General features: G+C 44.3%; 1 protein-coding gene across 1 annotated transcript in view; it reads right to left on the bottom strand.

Annotated features, from left to right (window-relative positions):
• Positions 1-21,958, bottom strand: part of LOC144600250 (dedicator of cytokinesis protein 2-like) — a 706,150-nt gene that overhangs the window by 46,520 nt on the left and 637,672 nt on the right. The window contains exon 41 of the mRNA XM_078411810.1: positions 1,966-2,107. Coding sequence (XP_078267936.1) covers positions 1,966-2,107 — 142 coding nt within the window. The remainder of the gene's footprint in view (positions 1-1,965; positions 2,108-21,958) is intronic.

Here is a 21,958-nt window from a genome sequence, read left to right as displayed (position 1 = left end):
TTTTTACACCCAAATCAGATCTATCATTCAATAGATGCTATTTTAGATTAGAGAAATCTTGAACAAAAGCCTCGGGTGTGGCTTATTACATTTTTGACAAGTGGATTTAATACTGGAATCTATGTTTATTCTCTGGTGACCAAAGCACACATTTATGCTGATCCTACATTCAGCCCATTTCTACTCTTCCCGCATTCTCATCCTGCTAACTGGGTCAGAATCACATAGAGGTTGATGTGTCTGACTTGCAGAGGATTTACATCCAATTTGATAAAGAGCGGTCACTGGGAACCACCGACAGGACCATGGACCGGCAGTATAAAACAGCACGTGCCAATAAAAAAATCAGCAGGCCAGACAGCATCTTAAGGAGGAGAAAGAGTTAACAAAACAAATGAAGTTCCCAGACGTGAAACGTTAATTGTTCCACCTTCCGCAGCTGCTCTCTGACCTTTTGTGAGTTTCCAGCATTTTCTGTTTTTATTTCAGGGCTTGCAGCATCAGGAGTTTTTCCTTCTGAATTTGGGCGCTGATCCCACATCACATTGCCTTTATCAGCCGTTCACTCTGCAAGAGATCTCTCCACAAGTGCTGTGGCTCACATGGTTTATCAGCACTACCCTGGTTAAAATGCACGGCACTTTTTAATGGCTTCTCTTTGATTTCAGTGGCTGCAAATTCACCCTCAGTCAGAGGTACTCAATGTGTAATATAGCGACTTTAATGCAGCTGAATTCTGGAAATGGAAATATTGATTTTGTATCCCAGGATTGATTGGGTTCACATACGATGAGCGTTTGAAGGCACTGGGCCTGCACTCGCTGGAGTTTAGAAGGTTGAGTGGGGACTTCATTGAAACTTACCGAATAGTGAAAGGCTTGGGTAGAGTGAATGTGGAGAGGATGTTTCCATTAGTGGGATAACCAAGGATCGGAAGCCATAGCCTCCGAATAAAAGGACGTACCTTTAGAAAGAGATGAGGAGGAGTGTCTCTAGTCAGAGGGTGTTGAATTTATTGAAGCCAACACCTGTGGAGACCAAGTCGATGGATATTTTTAAGGTGGAGATTAACAGACTCGTGATGAGTAAGGGTGTCAGGGATTACGGGGAGAAGGCAGGAGAATGGAGTTAGGAGGGCAAGATCGATTAGCCATGATTGAATGGCGGAGTAGACTTGACGGGCCACATGGCCTAATTCTGCTCCTAAAACTTATGAACTTATAAATGCACCCATGAGTGTATTGTGTATTTAGTTGTGCAGACCAATGCTAATTATTACCTTATAAAGACAGAATGAGCCCATCAGGTCCATTGGCTCAAAGTAGAGGAATTCCTTACCTTTTTGTACTTACCTGTATCTCTTTGACTTATTCCTTCTACAACGTTCCTAATTCCCACTTGATTCTTTTTACCATAGACATTCACATTTAGGGGTAACTTACAATACCAAAGCAACTTATCAGTTTGTTGAAATGTGAGAGTAAGCTGAATATAGGAGTAAACTTAGCATCTGGTCACAAGGTCGGGATGGAAATTGGGCCCCTGTGGTTGTGAGACAGCTGTGCTAAGTACTGTGCTGCCATGCCAGAAGTGTTCACAAGTTCATAAGTGATAGGAGCAGAATTAGGCTGTTCCGCCCATCAAGTCTTCTCCACCATTCAACCATGGCTGGTCTATCTTTCTCTCTCAACCCCGTTCTCCTGCTTTCTCCCCATAACCCCTGACGCCCGTACGAAGTGTCTGTGGATCCGCCGTTGTGTTAACTGAATGAGTATTGCTTTCGTAATGAGAACAGCAATGGGATGTGAGAAGGAGTTAACGCACAAACTCCATCATCTTTGAACAAAAGCAGCAGCAACAGAACTGTGAAACGCTTCTTCTTTGAGCCATCCTGTGACAGGGTAAAGAGCAGATTACTACACAGCTAATAATGCTATCTGTATTGCAGACCACCCTGAAGGATACACTGTCCGGGGGAGTATTTGATGTCATTTCCTGGAGGCGATGTTGTGTTCATCCTTTCAGCATTGGGAAACTCTGTCATCAACTGACCTTGAAAGTCTTCTCTGCGCTCATATTCCTTCCCACGGTAGATAAACACTTTGTTCTGTGCGTGGAAACATAACAAGACCTTTTCTTAGCCAGTTTCCTTAGTTACACGAAATTGGCCACTCTCAGTCGACTCCGATGGACAGGACTCGGCAGCTGATAGATGCTTTATCAGCCAACTCCCTCAGGCAAACAAATCACGCCCGAGCTTGTGGGTAAAGGTGAAAAATGGCCCATTCATAATAAAAGTTTGTATCAGTGTGGTTCATTTTATAGGGAAGATAGCCATAAAAAGATGGAGTAGCTCTAGGGGTCGGACAGCATCTATGCAGAAAAGGAATAGGTGAAAATGGGGGAAGTTAAGTTAAAGATACATTATAAATGAATTTCTTTCATGGAAAAAGCAAACAAGACCTGTAAGCACTGTGGTGCATGTACTTTGACCAGAAGTTGAGAGATATCTGTTTTAGGTATGCTCAATAGGAGAATTGCATTGAGTCAACAAACAATTGATTTGAGGGGTGTAGGAAGGAACTGCAGATGCCGGTTTAAACTGAAGATAGACACAAAAAGCTGGAGTAACTCAGCCGGTCAGACAGCATCTCTGGAGAAAAGGAATAGATGACGTCTCGGGTCGAGACTCTTCGTCAGACTGAGAGTCAGGGGAAAGGGAAACAAGAGATACAAATGGTGATATAGAGAGATATACTGTAGAACAAATGAATGAAAGATGTGCAAAAAATTAACAATGATAAAGGGAACAGGCCTTTGTTAGCTGTGGCCTAGGTGAAAACGAGTTATAGACAATGAGACTCAACAAGACAACTTTGAACCTAGTACTACAACTTGGGTGGGGGTGGGATGGAGCGAGAGGGGATGCAAGGGTTACTTGATGTTAGAGAAATCAATATTCATACTGAAACACTGTCTATCCCCAAGCCATTCACAGCAAATGAAATACAGTTGGTGCCATAATACTGAGGATATTAGACAGCCAAACAAAGCACAAGAATGTCTCACAAATACAAGTAACAAAATGGACCAACTAAACCCTTTGTGACAAACATTTTAGAATGGGTTAGCCTGTGGAACATTTTATTGAGTCACTTCTTTGTTTTCTGTTGGTAATAATCTTAATATCTCAGGTATCTCTTCTGGACCTGTGCATTCCGTGTTTTATGTGTTCTCTTCGGTTTAATGTCCTGCTTATAATGGGATAATAAAACTGCAAATGATTTTAATTGCAGATTAACCACATTGCCTTCCATTCTTCTTGTGTTTTGGCTAAACTAAACAGTAAACATTATATATTTACCAGACATAAACAATAACCAGCAAGTAATTGAAAATTTCATTTAAATCTATCAGTTAATTAATACCCGGGCTTGAGTGATGTTATCATCCTGTAAAAAAAACAACAAATGAAGATCACAGATACAGTGCCTATTGTGGCGTTGGATTGTAATGGATGCCAGTATCTTAACTGGCCACTGTAACATTGCTCCTGACATTATATAAGAAAATAACTGCAGATGCTGGTACAAATCGAAGGTATTTATTCACAAAATGCTGGAGTAACTCAGCAGGTCAGGCAGCAACTCCCGAGATACTGCCTGACCAGCTGAGTTACTCCAGCATTTTGTGAATAATTGCTCCTGACATTGATCAAGGGATTGATCTACGTTGGAATGGTCAGACTCATCACGCAACGGTGAAAGCAACAGGTGTCCTAAATTTTCTGAGACGCAACTTTTATCATTGTTCAACTTCTATCAAGGAGAAGTTATGCTTCACCCTTGTTAGACCACATTTGGACTATGCTGTTGCAGCATGGGATCCATACACAAATAAAAACATTTCTTCCATCGAACGTGTCCAAAGACAGGCAGCTCGATGTGTTACAAATACCTATGAGAGAGAAGCGAGTGTTACCGAACTTCTAAATTCACTGGGGTGGAACACTCTCCAAGACAAACTTAAAGCCCACCGTTTGACCTGTTTTTACAGAATGTTAAATGGTCAGCTCGACATAGATTGCCACATCTACACCAAACCCAAACCTATCAGGAGTAGACGAGGGCATTCGATTCAATTTGAGATACCAGCTATCAAGACAGATGTGTATAGCAATGCATTCTTCCCTCGCATAATTAAAGCATGGAATAGTCTTCACCCTATGCTAGTTACTAAACCAGACACAACTACATTTAAGGCAGCTCTTCTTCTCCAAGAAGCCCTTCTTGCTTAAGTTCATACTCCGCCACCTCCAGTTTAAATTCCATTTGGAATATTTTGGAGGACCAAGAATCAAGAACAAGAACCAAGAAGAATTGGGAGAACTGCAAGAGAATTGTATTCAGTGAAAATTACTGGAGGAATGGCTTTGCTCTGTGAGCTGCCTATACTCAATGAACACAGTGGTCTACTTCTCTGTAGAAACCAGGAACTGTAGATGCTGCTTTACAAAAACGGAGGGATGAAGTTTGATTAGGGCATTTAAATACAGGCTGCTTATGATGTGTTGGAGGGAAGGGAGCAAGAGAGTTTTCAGATGTGAAATGAAGGGATGAAATCATGAAATCACGCTTGTCACGTGTGGCTGCGCCTAACGGCTGCGGCTCTCTGGCAGTCTGTTTGTCTTTTTTTCCTTTTTTTTTGTTTGTGTCGGTGTTGGGATGGTTTTTGTTTCTGTTTTTTTGGCTGTGTATGTGTAGGGGGGGGGGGGGGCGGGTGGGGGGGGGGAACCTTTCCTTTATTAGGTCTCTTCCCCGGGGCGCAGCTCGGCCGCGGGGCCTTCCATCGCCCGCGGGGCAATAGACAATAGAAAATAGACAATAGACAATAGGTGCAGGAGTAGGCCATTCAGCCCTTCGAGCCAGCACCGCCATTCAATGCAATCATGGCTGATCACTCTCAATCAGTACCCCGTTCCTGCCTTCTCCCCATACCCCCTCACTCCGCTATCCTTAAGAGCTCTATCCAGCTCTCTCTTGAAAGCATCCAACGAACTGGCCTCCACTGCCTTCTGAGGCAGAGAATTCCACACCTTCACCACTCTCTGACTGAAAAAGTTCTTCCTCATCTCCGTTCTAAATGGCCTACCCCTTATTCTTAAACTGTGGCCCCTTGTTCTGGACTCCCCCAACATTGGGAACATGTTTCCTGCCTCTAATGTGTCCAATCCCCTAATTATCTTATATGTTTCAATAAGATCCCCCCTCATCCTTCTAAATTCCAGTGTATACAAGCCTAATTGCTCCAGCCTTTCAACATACGACAGTCCCGCCATTCCGGGAATTAACCTAGTGAACCTACGCTGCACGCCCTCAATAGCAAGAATATCCTTCCTCAAATTTGGAGACCAAAACTGCACACAGTACTCCAGGTGCGGTCTCACCAGGGCCCGGTACAACTGTAGAAGGACTTCTTTGCTCCTATACTCAACTCCTCTTGTTATGAAGGCCAACATTCCATTGGCTTTCTTCACTGCCTGCTGTACCTGCATGCTTCCTTTCAGTGACTGATGCACTGATCCATCGCCCGGCGCGGCTTGGCCGCTGGACTTAACATCGACGGCGCAGCTCGGCCGCGGGACCTAACAGTGCCCGGCGCGGCTCGGCCGCGAGGCCTTCCATCGCCCGGTGCGGCTCGGCCGCGGAATGGTTCAGCGCCCGGCGCGGCCGCGGGGCCTTCCATCGCCCGGCGCGGCTCGGCTGCGGGACGTTTCAGTGCCCGGTGCGGCTCGGCCGCGGGACTTAGCAGCGCCCGGTGCGGCTCGGCCGCGGGGCCTTCCATCCCCTTGCGGGGGCTGTGCGTGTCGGTCGCCATGGTAGGGGTCGAGCTGCCTGTCCGTGGGTGCGGGGGGAAGAGAGTGGAAGTTTTGTTGCCTTCCATCACAGTGAGGGGATGTTTGGATTCACTGTGATGGATGTTTGTGTTGGGGTCGTGTGTTCTTTTCTTTCTTGCTGAGTTTTGTGACTGCTGAAATTTCGTTCGGTATTTATACCGAATGACAATAAAGTTCTGTTCTGTTCTGGAAGGAGTTGAAAACAAAATGACAGTTTTAAAAACTAAGGTCTTGTTCAACTGGCTACCAAACTAAGCCCATGTGCAGAATCATCAGATGGAACAAGAACTGAAGAAGTGAGTATGATAGTTTCACTAATGATAGATAACATAATAGGAGTAGTAATGGGACACAACTAATAAAGTTAGAATCTTTATGGCTTGAAAGAAAAGATAAAGGGAGATTTGATTAATACTAAAAGCCACCTGATGGTGGAAAATAGCAGATGAGAATATGTGGGCCAACATGAGAAATGGCAAAAAGATGGAATACTATTGCTATAGATTTATAACTGTTATCTATTAAAACAGTGTTCGTCTGACAGACATCTAATATGAGTCCTTTTAAATAGAAAGGGAAATATAATATCTTGGAAACCACAGACCAGTTAGCTTAATATCAATGAGAGAAAGATATTGAAATCCTTGTGCAAAGACATAATAGAAATTAATTCTAGAAGCATAAATGTAGTAATGAGTAGGCAACCTGGATTTCAACAAACAGGAAAGTCAATCTGACTGAACACTTTGATGAAATAAAAGGGAATGCGGATTTTTTTTTAAATCTCAAAAAGCTTGCAATAAGATATCATATTGCAGAAGGAGAATGCTGTAGCAGAATGAAAAGCAAGTCGATAACTAATCAAGGAGTTAAATATATTACTCTCATTGATAAATGGTGGGAGATATTAAATCTACATGGAAGTGTGGGTGATTGAAACTAAGATGGGATCCGAAGCTCGTGCATGAAACACATAAGGATCGTAGGCTGGTACGACAAATAAGTAGAAAGACAAATTACTTTTTTTTGTTAAGGAGTTGGAGTTTAGAAATTGAGGTGTTTTTGTTACAACCATATCGGACGTTGGCCACACCTGGAGTACTGCCACAGATTTGGTCCACTTATTTAGGAAAGGATATCCTGGCATTTGAGACAGTTCTGAAGAGATCCCTTGGTTAATTCCAGAAACGAATGGGTTATCCTCTCATGAATGTTTTAAAAAAAAGTCGCATCTGCTTCCTTTGGCATTTAGAAGAATTAGTGGTGATCTTATTGAAACATATAAGATCATAAATGGGGTTTGATAGGGGAGAGATTGAGTTGCTTCCAACAGTAAGAGACTCTCAGATGAGGGGACATAGCTATAAGATAAAGGGATATTTCAAATTGAGTAATGCAGGATTTTTTTCTCACAGTCTCTGGAATAATCTCTGGAATTCTCCACCCGAGAGCTTTATGGTGGCAAGATCAATGAAGTTATAGAAAGAGAACTCGCTGGAATTTAGAAGATTGAGGGGGGATCTTATAGAAACTTACAAAATTCTTAAGGGGTTGGACAGGCTAGCTAGATGCAGGAAGATTGTTCCCGATGTTGGGGAAGTCCAGAACAAGGGGTCACAGTTTAAGGATAAGGGGGGAAGTCTTTTAGGACCGAGATGAGAAAGTTTTTTTTCACACAGAGAGTGGTGAATCTGTGGAATTCTCTGCCACAGAGGGTAGTTGAGGCCAGTTCATTGGCTATATTTAAGAGGGAGTTAGATGTGGCCCTTGTGGCTAAAGGGATCAGGGGGTATGGAGAGAAGGCAGGTACAGGATACTGAGTTGGATGATCAGCCATGATCATATTGAATGGCGGTGCAGGCTCGAAGGGCCGAATGGCCTACCCCTGCACCTATTTTTTAAGTTTATATGTTTCTATGAGAAGGTAGATACGTATTGAAAGATGGGGGAATGAGAATTTTGTGGAACTGCACTGAAGAAGAGTTAAGGTGAGGACCGATTAGCCATTGTCATATCGAGTGGCTGGACAGACTCGAGAGCTGTTTTCCTATTTCAACGTGTGTACTCGGAGTTTTGGTGATATGACACTGATAAGATTGTGAACAGATTTAGTCTCTGCATTACAAAAAGGATGTGAGATATTGCAGAAAGTGTAATGAAAGGCTAAAATAGCACAAGGATGGCTTATTTTTGGCCCACGTGGCAACCTCTCTTGGCTATGGAGGGCGTACAGCGTAGGTTCACTAGGTTAATTCCCGGAATGGCGGGACTGTCGTATGTTGAAAGGCTGGAGCGATTGGGCTTGTATACACTGGAATTTAGAAGGATGAGGGGGGATCTTATTGAAACATATAAGATAATTAGGGGATTGGACACATTAGAGGCAGGAAACATGTTCCCAATGTTGGGGGAGTCCAGAACAAGGGGCCACAGTTTAAGAATAAGGGGTAGGCCATTTAGAACGGAGATGAGGAAGAACTTTTTCAGTCAGAGAGTGGTGAAGGTGTGGAATTCTCTGCCTCAGAAGGCAGTGGAGGCTAGTTCGTTGGATGCTTTCAAGAGAGAGCTGGATAGAGCTCTTAAGGATAGCGGAGTGAGGGGGTATGGGGAGAAGGCAGGAACGGGGTACTGATTGAGAGTGATCAGCCATGATCGCATTGAATGGCGGTGCTGGCTCGAAGGGCTGAATGGCCTACTCCTGCACCTATTGTCTATTGTCTATTGTCTATTGTCTATTGTTCTGTACAATCCGAAGATAGACAAAATGCTGGAGTAACTCAGTGGGACAGGCAGCATCTCTGGATAGAATGAATGGGTGACGTTTTGGGTCGAGGTCCATCTCCAGACCCTTTTCAGACTTTATAGCGGCTACTCAGCCTGGTACTTGCTCTTTCACTAGCACTGAGTCAGGCTTCAATCCTCTGGTTCATTTCATCTTTCGCAAGGTAGGATTTTGCGGATGATATCATGAAAGTATTGTACACCCTTCGACAGTGGCGCACATGCCCAGTCGCCTCTGTGTGTGATACACAACACTCACTGCAGAGCACAAACTCCAAACATTATTTACAGGAAGAATGTTGAATCCAAGAGAAGAGACTGAATAGGTTGGGTCTTTCACTAAAAGAGAAGGTTGAGTGATCTGGTGGAGGATTTAGGATTACAGACAAGTTCAACAGGATAGATGTAGGGAAGACATTTGCGATTGTGGCAGCAACAAAAACCAATGGCCATAAATATATCAGATAATTAACAAATACAACAGAGAGTCAGGAGAACCACCTTTACCCAAAGAGAGTTAAAATGTGAAATATGGAAATAGTTGGAGGCAAAGTGCATTAAATATTGTATAACGGGAGTCCCGACCTGAAACCTCACTTATTCATGTTATCTTGATGCTGCCTGGCCCACTGACGTACTCCGGGACTTTGTGTCTTTTTTAATAAATCGGTATTTGCAGTTCCTTGTGTCCAAGATATTTCAGTCTGAAATATAAGGTCAAGGAGTAGGCGTTTTTGCCAATGTGGTCAAATGAACCAGTTGGTCCAAATAGCACATTTCTCATTCTCAGGAGTGCCTCACGGTACAGAAGGACCATTGGGCTCATCAAGTCTATGGCAGCTGTCAGATTAACCCCATCAATCCCACCCCCCCCCCCCCCCCATTACCATGCAGCCTAGTCTTTCTCACTTCCAAATAACACTGACATTTACTCCAACCTGCCAGATGTTTGACTTCACAACACTCTGGCCTCCTAATACCCTTGGCGTATGATCACCTTGCCTATAACCACCATCTGTAGCATGTCACAGAGGCTGCAAAAACTAGTGCTCGTTCTGATCTACACAACTCAGATCTACACCAGTCAGGACATCTGCCACCTAGACTATTGGGAATTGCTGTGTGAAAGTACATTCTACCTGAATAAATAACAGATGATTAGTCTCGCTATAAATAAAGGCCGCACTAACTCAACCCTTTATTCTACACAACTACCTCCAACTAGCTAATTTTGGAAGTATTGCAGTTAAGCATTTCCTTTCCCAGTTGAAACACTGGCACATTACTTCGGCAATGGAGATTAATTTGGCTGAAGTCCCCACAAAGTGATGCCATGTATGGCTACTTTATTGTTATGGATCCGGGCTGATGGAATGAAATGAAAGGATTCACCTCCAGCAGATATTCTCCGAATCCTGGCCAGGGTTGACATGTCTTTGAGAAGGCTGCCTTAGTAATGACGATGCTTCCTTTTCGTGCTGCATCTTACAGAAGTGTCACTGAGTATGAGCAATGTGTTCTGTCCGTTCTCTGGGGAACTGGTGCTGGTGCAAAGTCATAATGGTGGTTTAGAATTACTGAATCATGGATAATGTATCACACAGGAGGAAGCCATTTGTTCCACTACGACCATGCCAGCTCGAAAAGATCAATCCAACCACGTCCCACCTTGCAATGCTTGATTGTACGTCACATCTGGGCAGTTTTTACATGTGATGAGGGTCCTGCCTCTATCACACTCTTCCCCACCATTCCCTTTGCTCAATTTTCATTAGGGATCAAAGTTCAGAAGTTCACACCCTCTGTCATAGACCGACACAAGTGTGCCCTTCAGCCCAACTTGCCCACAACACCCAACATGTCCAAGTTACACTAGTCCCACCTGCCTGCGTTTGGTTCATACCCCTCCAAATCTGTCCGATCCATGTACCTGTCTAACGGTTTCTTACATGTTTTCTCAATGTTTTCTCTGTCCTCGTCTCCTCTCAGATCCTTCTTCCATTCTTTTTAAATCTATTCTATCCCTGGTTTGCTGACCACTTCAGAATACAGAATGAAGCTCTTCGTATTTTCACCACCTGGGCCCCTTTTAATTTCTTACACCTCAATTATGTCTGCCTTCAGCCGTCACTCTGCCAGAGTTACAATTTTACAGTTCTGGCTACATCTAGCGACCAAAGCAGCACAAAGCTCTGGCCAAAATAGTCTTGTACTTAAATCTGGCACAACTTCCCTGCTCCTTCATTACATGGCTTGGCTGATACTGGAAAAAAATCATGTGTTTTTTTTAATCCCTTGTACTCAGACTATTCTTGGTATTGGTTTATTGTTGAAAAACTTTGTGAAAAACTTTGTGCAAAAGTGCTTATCCTTGAAACAACCCATAATTAGAAGGTGAACCGATGACATAGCCAGTGGAGACTACCTCAGAGCACCAAAAGAACTAGGCAATCAATAAGGTCAATCATGACCTCATTGAACGAAAGACGAGAAGCAAGGGACCAAATGTGTTACCTCTGTCCCTATTTATATTATTCTCATAACACATGCAGAGACACTTGATAATGTGCAACATGGGATTAGGTGGGTAGACACAAAATGCTGGAGTAACTCAACGGGTCAGGCAGCACCTCGGGAGAGAAGGAACGGGTGACATTTCGGGTCGAGACCCTTCTTCAGTCTGTCCCTTCCTGTCCCTGTCTAGTGGCGATGTATATGGTGGTGTTGCTTCTAATTAATATCATGAAATAGATGTGCAGATAATTAAGATTCAAGATTCAAGATTCAATTTATTGTCACATGTACCAATTAAGCCACAGTGAAATTTAGATCAGGGCAGCCCAAAAGAGAAGAAAGGTTCTCGACCCGAAACGTCACCCATTCCTTCTCTCCCGAAATGCTGAGTTACTCCAGCATTTTGTGTCCACCTTTGATTTTAACCAGCAACTGCAGGTTTTTTTTCTACACATGTGATTAGGTGGCACTCCCACAATTTTCCGTGATAGTTCAGGACTTCATGAGACATTTAGATTTTTTAAAGATTTTTTTTTTTAGTGATACAGCGCGGAAACAGGCCCTTCGGCCCATCGGGTCCGCGCCGCCCAGCGATCCCCGCACATTAACACTATCCTACACACACTAGGGACAATTTTTTACATTTGCCCAGCCAATTAACCTACATACCTGTACATCTTTGGAGTGTGGGAGGAAACCGAAGATCTCGGAGAAAACCCACGCAGGTCACGGGGAGAATGTACAAACTCCGTACAGACGGCGCCCGTAGTCAGGATCGAACCTGAGTCTCCAGCGTTGCATTTGCTGTAAGGCAGCAACTCTACCGCTGCGCCCTACTTTGTGGAAACATTTTTTACATAGATTCTCCTGCTTCTATTTCCTACATTCTTTGATGCTCTTGAGAAGTCCCAAAAAATATCGCCAGCTGGAAATAAAGATTGAACTGGTGCGTGTAGGAGGGATCTGAACAGGATACTTAAACAAGCATTATACCTCTCGGAAGTGGTTTGGTTACTTCTCCCAACTCTAGTGAAAATAAATGGAGGTGAGTTTGGATTGGGCCTTCGTGACATTGTTACTTTTCATTGATCTCAAGACCACCTTATTTCTGAAGGCTAAAAATTGTGAGGATGCAGCTTGCTATTTGGGGGGAAAAAAAATAGAAGCTCTTTGCGAAGTGTAGTTCAGAGCTCAAAGTCCGTTGAAATATTGTATGAACTGTGAGTTTTTGCGTTGCCATAGAAACAGGATTTTAGCTGCTGCAGTATACATTCCAGGACCTGCATGCCTTAGTTGAAATCATCTGACTTGGTAAAACAAAAAAACACTGTTTGGTGAATGGTAATATGTATTCTATGATAAATTTACAACAGTGAAGATTGTGGACCCAGGGAGATGTTTTGCCTCTTGGTAATTATCACTAACAATGTATATCAGACTTTCTTCTCTTTCCGGATGTCCTGATCTAAATTTCACTGTGCCTTAATTGGTACACGTGACAATAAATTGAATCTTGAATCTTGAATCTTGAATCTTGAATCTTGAATCTCAATTATCTGCACACATCTATTTCATGATATTAATTAGAAGCAAGACCATCATATACATACATCGCCACTAGACAGGGACTGGAATTGATTCCTACCAGAACAGCACCTTGAATTTCGCTTGGGCAGCTTACAACCCAGTTGTATGAATTTGGTTTTTCTAACTTCAATTAACCTCCTGCATTCCCTCTCTCTCCATCCCTCCCCCACCCAAGTTGTACCAGCTTCAAAGTTCCTTCGTTGAGTCTCATTGCCTATAACTCGTTCTCACCTAGCACATGGCTAACATTGACCCATTTCCTTTATCATTGTTACTTTTTTGCATATCTTTCATTCATTTGTTCTATATCTCCCGACATCACCATCTATATCTCGTGTTTCCTTTCCCCTTGATTTGGCAATCTAAAGAAGGTTCTTGACCCAAAACGTCATCTATTCCTTTTCTCCAGAGATGCTGCCTGGCCCGTTGAGTTCCTCCAGCTTTTTGTGTGTATCACCGGTTTAAACCAGCATCTGCAGTCCCATCCTACACACATCAAACTTGGGTTGGGTTCCGCCTCCCTGGTTCAACTGTGGTCAAACAATTCTGAGCCCATCCACAATTCACAATGTTGGTCAATCTTTCAAGGCAACGCATACAAAGCAGCATGTTAGAGTGAGGCCCAGTCAGAGTGAGGCCCAGCACAAATTGGAGGAACAGCACCTTATAATCAGCTTGGGCAGCTTACACTCTAGCAATATGAATATTGACTTCCATAACTTCTAGTAACCCTTGCTTTCCCTCTCTTTCCATTCCTCCTGCTTCCTAGTTCTCCGACCAGTCTGACTGTTCCCCTGATTAAATGTTATCTCTGTATGCTTCGTTGTCACCTTCCCTCAGCTAACAATGATTTATTGGGCTTTTTTTAATCCGCATCCCATTTGATGTCTCATTTTTACACTTTACACTACCTCATCTCTGTGTCTCCTTCTCCCCTGACTCTCAGTCTGAAGAAGGGTCTTGCCCCGAAACGTCACCCATTCCTTCTCTCCAGAGATGCTGCCTGTCCCGCTGAGTTACTCCAGCATTTTGTCTGTTACTGGATACATTACTTTTGCTGAGAACCCCATCCTTTCAGATGTACATAATGATCCCTTGGCACTTCTCATGGAAGTGCAGGGAACATATCCATGTGTAATATGCCGACTTTTATCCTTCAACTTACTGGGCGAAAAAAACCCAGATTGTTGTGTTGTGATTGCAATGAGACTTTCCTGCATGAGAATCAGTTCTCACTATTCCTATATATTCATATTTTTTTCATAGCACATTGGTGCTATTCAGCCCATTGAGTCTATGTCCATTTTCAGAGCAACCACATCAAACTTATTCCCACAAATCTCATCTCATCTCATCTCATCTCATCTCATCTCATCTCATCTCATCTCATCTCATCTCATCTCATCTGTATTTATTCACAAAATACTGGAGTAACTCAGCAGGTCAGGCAGCATCACAGGAGAGAAGGAATGGGTGACGTTTCGGGTCAAGACCCTTCTTCAGACCCTTCTCTCCTGAGATGCCTTCTCTCCTGAGATGCTGCCTGACCTGCTGAGTTACTCCAGCATTTTGTGAATAAATACCTTCGATTTGTACCAGCATCTGCAGTTATTTTCTTATATCATCTCATCTCATCTCATCTCATCTCATCTCATCTCATCTCATCTCATCTCATCTCATCTCATCTCATCTCATCTCATCTCATCTCATCTCATCTCACCTCACCTCATGACTTTATTGTCATTGTAGTGGTGCATATAACGAAATTCAGGCGCACTGCCTGAGCGGAGCTCAAATGTACAAGATAAAAAATAACAATAAACTAACACTAAAAGGTGAGAAAAATAAAAACTGTTCATACACTCACGTGCACACAGATTCACACACGCATACACATTATGCCAGCATATGCACCCTTATCAGAATATAAGATATTGCACTCAGAAGGTCATTGTCAGAATATAAGATATTGCACAGAATAGTATTATAAAAATAATTATTATAAATGAATATATCAGTATTGCACAAAGGTAGGTATTGCACAGTATGAATATTGTTTATGGGGGGGGTGCTTTCAGTGCAGAGTTCAGTGTGGTGATGGCCTGAGGGTAGAAACTGTTTGTTGGTCTTGAGGTGTGCGCTTTGATGGACCTGTAGTGCTTTCCTGAGGGCAGAAGGGCAAGCAAGTGATGGGCGAGATGAGCTGGGTCCTTTAGGATGTAGGATGCCTTCCGCAGGCAACGGGAGCTATAGATGTCTTCCAGGGAAGGCAGACGTGTGTTGGTGGTCTTCTGGGCTGTGTTGGTGACTCTCTGCAGAGCCTTCTTGTCAACCGCAGAACTGGTGCCCATACCACACCAGGACCCCATGTGTCAGGGCACTCTCAAAGGAGCAGCAGTAGAAGGACACTAGCTGCTGTTGTGGCAGGTCGACCTTCCTGAGTGTTCGTAGGAAGTGAAGCCGCTGTTGTGCCTTCTTAACCAGAGAGTTTCTCTACAATTGTTTCTCTACAATTCATTCCCTCTCCGCGACCTACTTACATGAGGAGTAGTTTAGAGTGGGCAATTAACCTGTCAGCCCAAATCTGTGAGGGTTGTGGAAGGAAGTGTGAGATCCTGGGGGAACACCCTGTGAAGACAGGGAGAATATGCAAGCTCCACAAAGACAATAGACAATAGGTGCAGGATTAGCCCATTCGGCCCTTTGAGCCAGCACCGCCATTCAATGTGATCATGGAAGACAGCACCCGAAGTCAGGATTGAACCAGGATCGCTGGAGCTGTACCCACTGCATCGCTGTGCTGTCTATATTACAATCACTCCATTGTATTGTAATCACAATGACTACGATACAAAAGGAAAGCACTGATCATAAGAGTAGATACTTTTCTTTCCTTAAGTGTGCCTGGTATTTTGGGCTGCAATTGGTCGAAGCAGGACGAGGGGGCAAATGTGGTCCAGCTGGAGATTGGGTAAATACCAGCAAATACACAGAAGCACAAGAATTCAGTTTAGAGAAAACGGAAGAGGATTAAACTTTCTAACCTTTCATCGCACAAGCAAAAAGGATCCTTTAAGGAGAAAAATAGTACAGAGGATTAAGACTCGAGATAAATGAAATGTGTGTGAGAACTGTTCGAAATGATTATGTGCTTGAATAATGTGCTGTTAACAACATTTTCAATTCCTATTTACAACTAAATAAAATGCAATTTTCTTTCACCCCTGGTTATCTCTCTTCTTTCCCTGTTCCTGCACCCTTTGATGATAAGGAATGTCTCTGATGGTGCATGGAACCACTTTCTGTATTTCTTTTGCATCAATGGTCGTGCAGAATAGCTGCAGTGTGGAATCGCTTCAGGAAATTTCATTCTTTGAGTAAATATTATTTTTCTGCAAGAAACTCGCTTCTATGCCCACACTGGTCAGCCTCTGTGCTATTTAGTTCTGCTAATTTAAGATGAAGATGAAGCAATTTGACTTATAACACCATGCAGTCTCTGTAAAATCATTACATATTACCTTCACAAACGTACTCTTTTTTTTCTTAGCTGCCCTTTTATTATTTTTTAATCTCTGATATATATATATATATATACACCGATGAGCCAAAACATTATGACCATTGACAGGTGAAGTGAATAACATTGATTATCTTGTTCCAATGGCACCTGTCAAGGGGTGGGATATATTAGGCAGCAAGTGAACAGTCAGTTCTTGAAGTTGATGTGTTGGATGCAGGAGAAATGGGCAGGAGTAAAGACCTGAGCGACTTTGACAAGGGCCAAATTGTTATGGCTAGATGACAGTGGTCCGAGGAGGGACAAACCACAAACCACAGGGTGTTGGGCGCCCAATGCGCGAGGCTAACGAAGGCTATCCGGTCAGGTCCGAACCGACAGAAGGTCTACTACGGCACAAGACACAGAAAATGTTAATGGTGGTCACGGGAGGAATGTGTCACAATACACAGTGCATCGCACACTGCTGCGTATGGGGCTGCGTAGCCGCAGACCGGTCAGAGTGTCCATGATGACCCAAGTCCACCGTCAAAAGCGCCTACATTGGACACGTGAACGTCGGAACTGGACCTTGGAGCAGTGGAAGAAGGTCGCCTGGTCCAATGAGTCCCGTTTTCTTTGAGATCACGTGGATGACCGTGTACATGTGCGCTGTTAACCTGGGGAAGACGACTAGCCGATGGAGGGAGTGTGATGCTCTGGGCAATGTTCTGCTGGGAAACCCTGGGTCCGGCCATTCATGTGGACGTCAATTTGACACGTGTCACCCACCTAAACATCGTTGCAGACCAGGTACACCCCTTCATGGCAATGGTATTCACTGATGGCAGTGACCTCTTTCAGCAGGATAATGCACCCTGCCAATGCACACATTGTTGGGGAATGGTTTGAGGAACATGATGAAGTGTTCACGTTGTTGCCCTGGCCTCCACATTCTCCAGACCTCAATCCGATTGAGCATCTGTGGGATGTGCTGGATCGACAAGTCCGATCCACGGCGGCTCCACCTCACAACTTACAGGACTTGAAGGATCTGCTGCTGATGTTTTGGTGCCAGATACCAACAGGACACCTTCAGGGGTCTTGTAGAGTCCATGCCTCGGCGGGTCGGCGCTGTTTTGGCGGCACACGGAGGACCAACAGCATATTAGGCAGGTGGTCATAATGTTTTGGCTATGTATCCAATAGCCCTTTGAAGTACTAGCATTCAATCTGCCTAGATCACCTTTCCTGGCAGGATATTAGGTTAGGATAACTCATATAACTGATATAAAGGCATAAGTTTTCCTGAGAAAAAAACAAATTTTAGAGAGACGTACAAAGAATTGCAGATGCTGAAATCTTGAGCAAAGCACAAAGTGTAACTCAGCAGGTCAGGCAAACCTAAACCTAAACCTAAACTTAAACTTAAACTTAAACCTAAACCTAAAGCCAACCTAAACTTCATTGGAAATCATGATTTTTCCTTTGTGCAATTTAATTGGAGATGTGTCTAAAGTAGACCTGTCAGCATGGTTATATACAGAACTAGACCAAGTGGACCCGTTGGGCCCAAACCTCTCCTGCATTGGTGCAGCACCCTCTCCTCCCCCCCTCTCACCCCCTTCCCCCATCCCTCCCCCTCCCTCCACCCCTCCCCATCCCCCTCCCTCCACCCCCTCCCCCACTCCTCCCCCTCATTTTACCCCTCCCCCTCCCCCTCCCCCTCCCCCTCCCCCTCCCCCTCCCCCTCCCCCTCCCCCTCCCCCTCCCCCTCCCCCTCCCCCTCCCCCTCTCCCTCCTCCCCATCCCCTCCCCTCTCCCCTGCCCCCACTCCATCCCCCTCAACCATCCCACTTATCCTCCCTCCACCTCCCTCCCTCCCTCCCTCCCTCCCTCCCTCCCTCCCTCCCTCCCTCCCTCCCTCCCTCCCTCCCTCCCTCCCTCCCTCCCTCCCTCGGAGATTGATTTAAACTTTAAAATGTGAATAACTTTTAAAATATAACACGGATTTCAATGAAACTTCTTCCATTAGCACCAAAGGGACGACGGTGAGTAAGCTGGGCCTAAAATTGTCACGCTGTCGTGTACCGTTTTGGCTGTAGTTCAGGAACAAACAAACAAACAAACGAGAGTTTTAGTGGGAAGATGGAGACCAGAACCTGGTGATTGCCAATATGGGGAACGTTTATCTCTTGAATATTTCGGTCAAGACAATAACCATGTTAGAAATAAAGAATGTAGAATGTCCACATTGTGACTTGAATGTGGCAAAAGGAATATTCAAGCCCAGGAAGTGGTGCTGCGATGAGCCAAAATGTAATAAAATGACTTAGAGGAAAGGTCAAAGAGTACTTGACCTTAACTTGAATTTACCAGGAGGATACTAGAAATGGGACTTCATGATATGTCTTTGATCACAGACCCAATCAGTTTGAACTGGAGGATGTAGAATCAAGGCTAAGAATAATGTTGTTCCACTGTGCTATCAATAAAGAATTTCACAATTTAGATTCAGCATTTACCAAAGCCTCCGAGATTTCTATCACATTAAGACTGATGAGCGCCAGAATAATTCCTAAGTAGATAAAGAGGCAAGAGCCTGGGAATTATTTGAGGAGCAGATGGTTGGCGTAAGAGTGGGGCAATCACAGGTCCATTGCAGATGGGCCATGCTCTCATGGCCAGAGCTGAACTGAATCCATAAATGAAAGATAATGAATGTTAATCAGCAACAAAACCATGTTTATTTTTGTTTTGCTGGCCTGCCAAAATTCTATATTTATGAATGTCTTCCAATGTAGAATCATAGCATCATAGAGCTACACAACATAGAAACAGGCCCTTAGGCCATGCCAACCAACTTGGCATACTGGGTTTGCTTGTATTTGGCCCACACGAGGGAGAATTTACATATACACCAAGCTAATTAACCTACAAACCTGTACGTCTTTGGAATGTGGGAGGAAACCGAAGATCTCGGAGAAAAAAAAACCCTGACCCCTTGAAAACCTTCAGTACTTCATGTCTTTTTCTGTATTATTAATACAGAAGGCCAGTATCTGGTTAAAGATTTTGTTTAAAATGGAGATGAAAAATTTGACAAATAGCAGGATAATGTGTAGAGCTCAGGCAGCTGAAGAAAAGACAGAATCCCAATGTTCCAGCAATTCAGTGCAGGATTTAGGGGAGGGCAGATATGGGACACGCCTACAGACCTCTTGATTGTAGGACCTAAAGAGGCAACTGAAAAAGATCACAGAAGCTTAAGAAGAGAAGGTTAGAAAGGAAACATTGCTTATCCTGGTATAAGAAAATAACTGCAGATGCTGGTACAAATCGATTTATTCACAAAATGCTGGAGTAACTCAGCAGGTCAGGCAGCATCTCGGGAGAGAAGGAATGGGTGACGTTTCGGGTCGAGACCCTTCTTCAGACTGATGTCGGGGGTGGGACAAAGGAAGGATATAGGTGGAGACAGGAAGATAGAGGGAGATCTGGGAAGGAGGAGGGGAAGGGAGGGACAGAGGAGCTATCTGAAGTTGGAGAAGTCGACGTTCATACCACCGGGCCGCAAACTGCCCAGGCGAAATATGAGGTGCTGCTCCTCCAATTTCCGGCGGGCCTCACTATGGCACTGGAGGAGGCCCATGACAGAGAGGTCAGACTGGGAATGGGAGGGGGAGTTGAAGTGCTGGGCCACCGGGAGATCAGTGGCGTTAATGCGGACCGAGCGCAGGTGTTCAGCGAAGCGATCGCCGAGCCTGCGCTTGGTTTCGCCGATATAGATGAGTTGACATCTAGAGCAGCGGATGCAATAGATGAGGTTGGAGGAGGTGCAGGTGAACCTTTGTCTCACCTGGAAAGAATGTTTGGGTCCTTTGATGGAGTTGAGGGGGGAGGTAAAGGGACAGGTGTTGCATCTCGTGCGGTTGCAAGGGAAAGTGCCCGGGGTTAGGGTGATTTGGGTAGGAAGGGACGAGTGGACCAGGGAGTTGCGGAGGGAACGGTCTCTGCGGAATGCAGAGAGGGGAGGGGATGGGAAGATATGGCCAGTGGTGGGGTCCTGTTGTAGGTGACGGAAATGTTGGTGGATGATATGTTGGATCCGCTGGCTGGTGGGGTGGAAGGTGAGAACGAGGGGGATCCTGTCCTTGTTGCGAGTGGGGGGATGGGGAGCAAGAGCGGAGCTGCGGGATGTAGAAGAGACCCTAGTGAGAGCCTCATCTATAATGGAGGAGGGGAAGCCCCGTCCCTGTCAGGCTGAGGGTGGGTGAATGGGACTTGGTGGGGGTTAGGATGCATTCAGCAGTATTTTTGATGCAAGGTGAAAAGTAAGAATCCTGCAAGAGGTGAGGTAGAAGAGACACGTTTGGTGGAACAAAAGCACGGACGAGCGTTTGACCAGTAGGCAAGGTGAGGCTGAGTCTCATTCGGTCATTGATATGGAGCTTAAAGTAGGAGGCCACTGTGATGGTGAAAAATGCTCTTGAGAGTTGATGTTGGGATGCAGTTAGACTCTAACATTTTAAATGGCAGAGGGAGGAAGCTGGTTCACGAGCAGAGCTTGCTGTAGGATCTAAAGACTTTATAGACAATAGACAATAGGTGCAGGAGTAGGCCATTTGGCCCTTCGAGCCAGCACCTTCATTCAATGTGATCATGGCTGATCATTCACAATCAGTACCCCGTTCCTGCCTTTTCCCCATACCCCCTGACTCCACTGTCATTAAGAGCTCTATCCAACTCTCTCTTGAAAGGATCCAGAGAATTGGCCTCCACTGGCTTCTGAGGCAGAGAATTCCAAGACCTGCCCAATAATACTTGTTTGGGAATAAAATTCTTACCGTCCAACATTGCCCTACTTTGACAATTGAGTGACAATAAATTAGATGCAAGTAGATTAGGTAGGCTCCGATGATTTTTTAAAAAAAAACAGACACTAGAAAGCTGAAATAAGATAAGAAATGCTGGGCATAACCAGCAGGTCAGGCAGCATACGTGGAAAGAGAAACAGAGTTATTGTTTCAAGTCAAAGAGTCTTCATAAGATTAGGATGTGTAGATTCATGTTGATTTACATAGACACAATGAGCCAACAGGTATTCCCTGTATCTCTGATTCTATGATTCTATGAAGTTAAGGGAGGAGATGGTGAAATTTAGAGGTATCTTTTATGAGAAGTGAATGCATTGTCAAACAGTATTAGAATGCGGCAGGCATAAATCCATTGGGCTATTGAGGAACACAGAAAAAACAAATGACTTTTTGGTTCTTAACAAGATGTTTATCGCTGGTATTTCTTAAGCCTCACTGATGAAAAAAATACTGGAAAGTATCACATTATCATCAGCACCAAAACAAATGCTTATTGAAATAAGCATGAACTGATTGAAGGAACTCAGTGTGAATAAGTAATTTTGGATATAGATCATATAACATTACTGCACAAGAAGAGGATCTTAGGCCACAATGTTCATGGTGAACATGATGCCAATTTTTTTTAAAAAGCACAAAGTTCTGGAGTATCTCAGGCAGCATTTGGGGAGAACATGACTTGGTGACGTTTTGGATCGGGGGCTATCTTCAGACTAATTGGTGTGGGGGGCAAGGGGGGAGAGAACTACATGAGAGGAGAGACAGGACAAAGCATGGTGACTGATAGGGGATACAAGTGAGGGG

This window comes from Rhinoraja longicauda, chromosome 14, assembly GCF_053455715.1.
Source record: "Rhinoraja longicauda isolate Sanriku21f chromosome 14, sRhiLon1.1, whole genome shotgun sequence".
Taxonomy (NCBI): domain Eukaryota; kingdom Metazoa; phylum Chordata; class Chondrichthyes; order Rajiformes; family Arhynchobatidae; genus Rhinoraja; species Rhinoraja longicauda.
This window is presented reverse-complemented; position numbering and strand designations above follow the sequence as displayed.